We start from the raw sequence: 8,410 nt of genomic DNA, 5'->3' as shown, positions 1-8,410 counted from the left end.
ACCTTCCCCCACACTTTAGATCATCATCCTTTGACCTATCTATACTCTCACCAAAGGCCATAGGAAGATTAATGTTACTTCTAGCAAATTTCACAACATATGTAGGTAGACAAAATAAAATGATATGAAATATTATCAACACGTACATAGACTGTTCTAAATTATCATTCATATTAAGCAGACAAGTTACAATTTTCAGAGAGAAGGTTAAGTCTTATGATTCTGGTTCTTGATTTAAATCCTAAAGCCTGGACTTAGTTCCTGACCAGTAATAGGAAAGGTGACTTATTTATGCTTTATACATAATAGTCAGGAATAGGTGTCTTCTGAGTTCAGTACTGACTGGAAAACTAGACAAGTGTCAAGCTTAGATGTTCAGACCTCTCTTTTATCCTTCCTTGGAAATCACCAACAGAAGCCAGGGAGAGAGTACAAGAAGTAAGGTGTTTACCCTGCCCGTGGTCATCACAGACTCCATCCACAGCACCAAATAAGATCCCCCAAGCACTGCCAGGGAATCACTCCCAAGCACAGAGTAGGGAATAGCCTCTGAGTACCACCAGTTGTGGCATAAAAACTAAAGAAATTATCCAGCCAGGTACTAATGATATCAAAGCCCAAATAAATCTTGGTTCCCATGGATCACACACATGATTCTTTTAAATTCTTTGTTCATTATTTTTCAAATTTCTTTCTCTTCCGTTCCTGACAATGTTATGACTAGTGACTTTTAATGAACAAGGCAAGAGATCTGAATTTAACAAGAAAAGTTATTTCAAAACTATCATTTTTTTTTGCTTATTGGGTTACACCTGGCAATGCACATGGGTTACTCCTGGCTCATGCACTCAGGAATTACTCCTGGTGATGTTTGGGGGATCATATGGGATGCTGGGAATCAAACCCAGGTCGGCCGAGTGCAAGGCAAAAGCCCCACCCACTGTGCTATTACTCCAGCCCCTATCATTTTATTTTTAAGGCTTAATCAGTGTTCTTTAAATACTAGTCAATCACATTATTACACTAGTTTTTAAATACAGGATTGTACATCTTTTTTTTTTCATTAGTGAATTAGCATGAGGTACAGTTACAGACTTACAAACTTTCGAGCTTACATATCAGTCATACAGTGGTTGAGTACCCATCCCTCCACCAGTGCCCATTTTCTACCACCAATGGTCCCACATCCCTCTCACCACCCCCATCCCATCCTCCCCCCACCCCACCCTGCCTTTGTGGCAGGGCATTCCCTTTTGCACTCACTCTCTCTCCTTTTGGGTGTTGTGGTTTGCAGTAGAGGTATTAAGTGTCCATCATGTTCAGTCTATAATCTACTTTCAGCCCACATCTACCATCCTGAACGGGCCCTCCTAGCACCCTTTACTTGGTGTTCCCTTCCCTATCTGAGCTGCCTTTTCCCCCAGCATGCAAGGACAGCTTCTAAGCTGTGGCGTAATCCTCCTGGTACTTATCTCTACTGTTCTTGGGTGTTAGTCTCCCATTCTGTTACTTTATATTCCACAAATGAGTGCAATCTTTTTATCTCTATCCCTCTCTTTCTGACTCATTTCACTTAACATGATAAGTTTCCATGTTGATCCATCTATATGCAAATTTCATGTGCATCTTAATTCTTAAATATAAATGCTAAAATACTACTATAAAGTAAATGCACATCCAATATTTGAAAATATTCTCTTTTCTGCTCAGAAAACAAAATTCATTGTACCAGATAAAATTGCAGCTAAAACCCCATTTGATCCAATATCTGTTTTCAATCACAAATATATATATAAATGTACCATGTTCTTTATTTTATGCAAGGAGAATCTGAATAGTAAAAGTAAAATATAGTGTGAGAGGATAAAGACATGAAAATAAACACAAACTGATGTTTGGAAGTAAAATCCACTTGTTCTCTAAAAAACGATATTTGATATGCTGTACTCCAGTCACTCGGACTGGAGCAATAACACAGCGGGTAGGGCGTTTGCCTTGCACATGACCAACCCGGGTTCGATTCCTCTGTCCCTCTCGGAGAGCCCAGCAAGCTACCAAGAGTGTCCCGCCAGCACAGCAGAGCCTGGCAAGCTACCCGTGTCATATTCGATATGCCAAAAACAGTAACAAGTCTCACAATGGAGACGTTACTGGTGCCCACTCGAGCAAATTGATGAGCAATGGGATGACAGTGATACAGTGATACAATGTCACTCAAGAAGTCACTCAATAGCTAAGGCAAATTAAAAGGAAATCCTGGGGCCCAGAGCAATAGTTCAGCAGGTAGGGCATTTATCTTGCACAGGACTGATCTGGGTTTGATCCCCAGCATTCACATAGTCCCCTGAACACTGCCAGGAGTGATTCCTGAGCTCAGAGCCAGGAGTAATACCTGAGGATGACCCTCCCACCCCCCAAAAAATATATATGCATATATTTACATATAAAATCAAAGGAAACCCTGGGGCCAGAGAGATTGTTGAAAGGATGAGAGTGCATGCTTTATATTCAGGATCCGGGTATGATTCCTGGTACAACATGGTCTCCTGAGCATAATGGGAACAATCCCAACCTTCAACAACTCCCAAGCCAAAAGTAGACCAGAACCACAATTGAATACAGCACCCGCCCCCACCCAAACAAAAAAGATGAAAATCTGTAAGGGAACAATTAAGAGTAAGCTTTAGTTTTGAATGTAGTGGTGTCTATGGCAATTCAGTCAGTTGATTAAACTATTTATATACTTTTTTTTTTTTTTTTTTTTTTTGCTTTTTGGGTCACACCTGGCGATGCACAGGGGTCACTCCTGGCTCATGCACTCAGGAATCACCCCTGGCGGTGCTCAGGGGACCATATGGGATGCTGGGATTCGAACCCGGGTCGGCCGCGTGCAAGGCAAACGCCCTACCCGCTGTGCTATCGCTCCAGCCCCTATACTTTTATTTTTTAAGCTAGTGTTCTGAACGGACTTTAGCTTTACTTGTAAATAAAGATAAATTCTGTCAATGAAAGCTAAATTCTGTTTATTGCCAAAGGTTTAATACAATTTCATACAAGCTGTCCTTAAAACACATCTTTTTTCCACAATCTAAGTTGAGTAAAGGAAAACTAATGAATTTGTGTATGAAAACCCAGAATCGGCATTAAAAACAAAGAAATAAAAACAGAAAAGAGCTTCTTAAGGATCAAAGAAAAAAAGTTTAAAAGCCTTTGTTTCTATCATTGAATTGGAAATTCTTGCTGTACTGGATTCCAGCAAAATGCTATTGAGATTTAAAACCATAATGAGTTAAAAATATAGCAGTATTATTTCACCTGTTCTCAGAATATAATCAGATATTATCAGATATTTTCCTACAGACTTTAGCCTCTTTTGCCAATTAAATCCTTGAAATACAAAAAAAAAAAAATCAAAAGCGCCTTGGAGTTACATTTATGTCTTTTTTTTTCTTAGATTTAAGACCCATGAACAGGTCAGCATCACATTTTGTGACTGAATTTGTTCTCCTGGGATTTCCTGGCTGCTGGGAGATACAGATCTTCCTCTTTTCATTTCTTCTGGTGGTTTATGTCTTAACCTTGCTGGGAAATGGAGCCATTGTCTGCGCTGTGAGAAGGGAGCCTCGGCTACATACCCCCATGTACTTCCTACTGGGAAACTTTGCCTTCCTTGAGATCTGGTATGTGTCCTCCACTGTCCCTAACATGCTAGCCAACATTCTCTCTAAAACCAAGACCATCTCATTTTCGGGCTGCTTCCTCCAGTTCTATTTCTTCTTTTCCCTGGGCACAACTGAGTGTCTATTCCTGGCGGTAATGGCTTATGATCGGTACCTAGCCATCTGCCGCCCATTACACTACCCCACCATCATGACTGGGAAGCTGTGCAGAATGCTGGTGTCTCTGTGCTGGCTTGTTGGGTTCCTTGGGTACCCCATCCCCATTTTCTTTATTTCCCAACTTCCTTTCTGTGGTCCCAATATCATTGACCATTTTCTGTGTGATATGGACCCACTGATGGCTCTGGCCTGTGCTCCAGCCCCCATAACTGAATTTATTTTTTATGCTCAGAGCTCCCTTGTCCTCTTTTTCACTGTTTTATACATTCTTCGATCCTATACTTTGTTGCTCAGAGCTGTTTTTCAGGTCCCTTCTGCAGCTGGCCGAAGAAAGGCCTTTTCCACCTGTGGTTCTCATTTAGCTGTGGTGTCACTTTTCTATGGGACAGTAATGGTGATGTATGTTAGTCCTACCTATGGAATTCCAGTTTTGATGCAGAAGATTATCACACTGATATACTCAGTGATGACTCCTCTCTTTAATCCCCTGATCTATAGTCTTCGTAATAAAGACATGAAGCTTGCCTTAAGGAATGTCCTGTTTGGAATGAAAACAAGTCAAAATTCATGATCTTTACAGATACGTGCCGTACTTCAACATGCAATGAAGTTTTTTTACAAGGTCTCTGATGGAATAACATCATGGGATTGCTATATGAGACTAGATGTTAGACGTTCCTTAAAATGTTATTTATTTAAAATATATAAATAATGGTGTCAGAAAGTTAACACAGTGGCTAAAGCATTTGGTTTCAGCACAATCAGTCTTGATACCAGTACCATATATGGTCCCCTGAACCCCACCAGAAGTGATCCCTGAACTCAGAGCCAGGAGGAAGCCTGAGAACCACTGGGCATGGCCCAGTGCAACACATTTTTTAAAAGTATAAATGCTATAAATTTTAAAAATATGTACTCCTGGGGCTGGAGAGATAGCACAGTGGGTAGGGCGTTTGCCTTGCATGCGGCCGACCCGGGTTCAAATCCCAGCATCCCATATGGTCCCCTGAGCATGGCCAGGGGTAATTCCTGAGTGCAGAGCCAGGAGTAACCCCTGTGCATCGCCAGGTGTGACCCAAAAAGCAAAAAAAAAAAAAAAAATATGTACTCCTGGGGCCACTAGGGATACCCCTGTCAGTGCCTGGGAAAGGAGCATGTGTTTCCAAGGATAGACCTCAGAGCCTTGCAAATGCAGAGCATATGGTCCATATGAGCTTCTCTTGTCAGCCTCTATTTAGATGTATATAATTGATATAGAAAAATACTTCACATGCTTGGTGGAAATTACAGGCATGGTGACTTTCAACTCACCATGAGACATTTGTATAATCTTCAACAGATTCCTTTATTTTACCCAATGTAATAATCTTCTGTAGTTATACTTTCTATTTTGAAAATAGGAATCATAGAAGAGGGGTCAAAAAATACCTCAGCAGGCTGATGGGCACGCTTTGTATGCAAAGGACTCTGGCTCTACCCCCAGTACCCAGGGTCCCCCAAACACCACTAGAAGTGACCCCAAAGCACTACCAGGTATAGAAAACAAAACAAAAAATTAAAAACAAAAAATTGATACTTTTAATCACTGTCTGTATCACTATCATCCCGTTGCTCATTGACTTGCTCGAGCGGGCACCAGTAACATCTCCATTGTGAGACTTGTTACTGTTTTTTGCATACCGAGTACATCACAGGTAGCTTGCTAGGCTCTGCCTTGCAGGCAAAATACTCCCGGTAGCTTGTCGGGCTCTCTGAGAGGGGCGGAGGAACAGAACCCCTGTCGGCCTCATGGAAGGCAAACGTCCTACCCGCTGTGCTATTTGAGACCACACATATACAACCTTCAGAAACCTTAAAAGAGTATTTAGTGTATGGTACTAAGCAATTAATTGCATTATAATTTACAAATGTTATTTTTGATTGAAAGCATTTATACTTATCCTTTTTCTATCTATGATGGAAGTGGAGAGCTTAAGGAATAAGCCCTTCTAATAGAATGGATTTGGAGAAACGATTATTGTTAATGATTCCAAAAGATGTTAAGAAAACACAGAAATGACTTTCAATGGAGGATCATTATTATTCATTTCCAAATTCAGATTACAAAAATAAAGAATTGCAACAAAAATGTTTTCAAGATCACTGATCACAAAGAATTCAAACTTTTAATTAAAAAATAAATAAATAGGGTAAAACTTATGTGCTCTGTCATGTGGGCGAGATACTCTCAGTAGCTTTCCAGACTCTCTGAGACGGGTGAAGAATTGAACCTGGTCTGCTGCATCAAGGCAAATGCCCTACTCACTGTGCTATGGCTCCAGCCCATGGCAGAGCCAAGCAAGCTACTCCTGGTGTATTCGATATGCCAAAAACAGTAACAACAAGTCTCACAATGGAGCCGTTACTAGTGCCCACTCGAGCAAATCAATGAGCAACAGGATCACAGTGACAGTGATACAGTGAAAAATTACATTATAAAGTGAAATTATTTCAACAAATGTTCTTAGAAAAATGGTTCTTTTTTAAAAGAAGTTTGAAATAAAATTTCATACATGCTAAATACTAATTTGTTGAAATTGCTTTTAGCTGAAGAGATAATACAGGATTAAGATATTTGCCTTGCATGAAGTCAAGCCCAAGTAATCCCTAAGCAGAATCAATGTGGCCTGAAAACTCAAATAAACAGATAGATAAACAAAATCATTTTCATTATTACACGTTTCACATTATAGTGTAGTTTATTTACGTGTACTTCTCTTGAGGGAGCTTCCTTAGAACAGAAACTTCTTTTTTGAATTTCTAGACCCAGGTCAAAGAGACAATAAGGATTAAGTCACCTGCTTTGCATGCAGCTGACCTCATAGTTCAATCCCCCACACCACATATAGTCATCCGAGCAGCATCAGGAGTAACCCCCAAACACAGAACTAGGAGTAAGACTGGAGCATCACAAGTATTACCAAAAAATAAAAAAATTAAATTTTTTTACCCCAAACCCCCAAACATACAATGACAGAGATGAAAGTAACCTATAGTAGAAGGAAATTAGACTAGATCTGCCAGTGAGTTCTTTGTGAGGTTGATAAACTTGCCTTGTCACACACCCCCACCATCAGTCAAGCTACAGTATAACCCTAGGGAATAGCAATAATTCTAGAACGCCAATATCTGACAAGACCTCTGTGTGAACATGAGTTATCAAAACAAGACCACTTTCTAATCAGTACAAGTATAGCTAGCACTAAGAACACTGTCACAGCCACAGAATATTAACCAAACATCCCTTTTTAGTCAAATAGGAGTGCCAGCTGCCCCTTTATCAAGTAGAGCTCTAGCCTAACTGCTTTCTTGATAGAAATTAAGATACCTATTCAAAAAATTTTTCTCAATTTTCTGACCAACCAGAAAAATACCCCTATTTTCATAAACTCTTCCCAAAATCAATTTTACCCTAATCATAAATCCCTTCGAACGGGAATCCTGCCAACCCTTGCGTTTTGCTATGAGCCACCTCCTCCCACCGCCCTAACTCCTGCCTCCCCTCCAGGTATCTGTCCCACACTGCCCTGGTTTCAGCCCTCCTTCTCCACTAGGTTGGTGGGGGCGTGACCTTACGTCAGGGGCGTGGTCTCAAGGGGGCGTGGTCTCAGAGGGGCGTGGCCTCCTGTTGGGCTCGCAATGCCCACTTAAGTCACAATCTGTATAACCTATTTCTTTGAAGAACACCCTGGCCATCTCAATCACTATATGCCAATAGTCCATTAGCCTATCCTAATTTCACAAAAACTGTCAGTGAACACAAGAAGCTGCACAAAGCCCTTTATGAAGAGATCGTAGCCTCAAGTCTTCACTAGAGGCCCTACATAGGCTAGGAAGAGCACCTGAGACTAAGGAACTATTCTAGAAGGGGGAAAAGGCTACCATCATCAACTTAGCTCATCCAGAATCCCCCCTTGCAGCAAGAGGGAATAGGGATAGAGAACTGGAAGGTTCCACCTCTGTAGGCCCATAATAACATGAAAATCCCCACCACCAAGAGAGAATGAAGAAAAGATCTCAGAAGCCTCAAGAGTGTATACTTACAAATACGACTTCCTCATATGTGACTTTATTTATAGTCACACAAATAAAGGAATCGGTAGATGAATTAAAAATCTCAGTAGGTGCCCTCAGCAGTAGAATGGCTACAGCCGAAGACAGAATCAATGAGCTTGAAGATGAGCTGCAGAAAGCTTACAAACAACAACAAATAATGGCAAAAGACCTCAAAATGGCTCTAGAGTGAATCAGAGTCCTAGGGGATGACCTCAAGAGGAACAACATAAGAATCGTTGGAGTACCAGAAGCACAGGGAAGTAACCCCACTGAAAAAAACACAGTTGAAGAGATCATCGCTAAGTAGTTCCCAGAGCTGGAGAAGGGCGGGCATCCAAAGTCAAGGAGCCCGAAGAGTACCAGCAAAAAGAGACCTGAATAAAAAGACTTCAAGGCATATCATAGTCAGAATGACGGATGCTGTAAATAGAGACACATTACTGCAAGCAGCAAGGTCAAAGAAGGAAATCAATATG

The 8,410-nt window shown here is 40.9% G+C and overlaps 1 protein-coding gene across 1 annotated transcript; it reads left to right on the top strand.

Moving 5' to 3' along the window:
- Positions 1-1,803: 1,803 nt before the first annotated feature.
- Positions 1,804-4,410, top strand: LOC101538992 (olfactory receptor 11H4). Its single transcript, XM_004609521.2, has 2 exons — positions 1,804-1,819; positions 3,428-4,410. The coding sequence occupies exons 1-2, from the start codon at positions 1,804-1,806 to the stop codon at positions 4,408-4,410; spliced, it is 999 nt and encodes a 332-aa protein (XP_004609578.2).
- Positions 4,411-8,410: the final 4,000 nt, after the last annotated feature.

The sequence above is a fragment of the Sorex araneus genome, chromosome 3 (assembly GCF_027595985.1).
Source record: "Sorex araneus isolate mSorAra2 chromosome 3, mSorAra2.pri, whole genome shotgun sequence".
Taxonomy (NCBI): Eukaryota; Metazoa; Chordata; class Mammalia; order Eulipotyphla; family Soricidae; genus Sorex; species Sorex araneus.
This window is presented reverse-complemented; position numbering and strand designations above follow the sequence as displayed.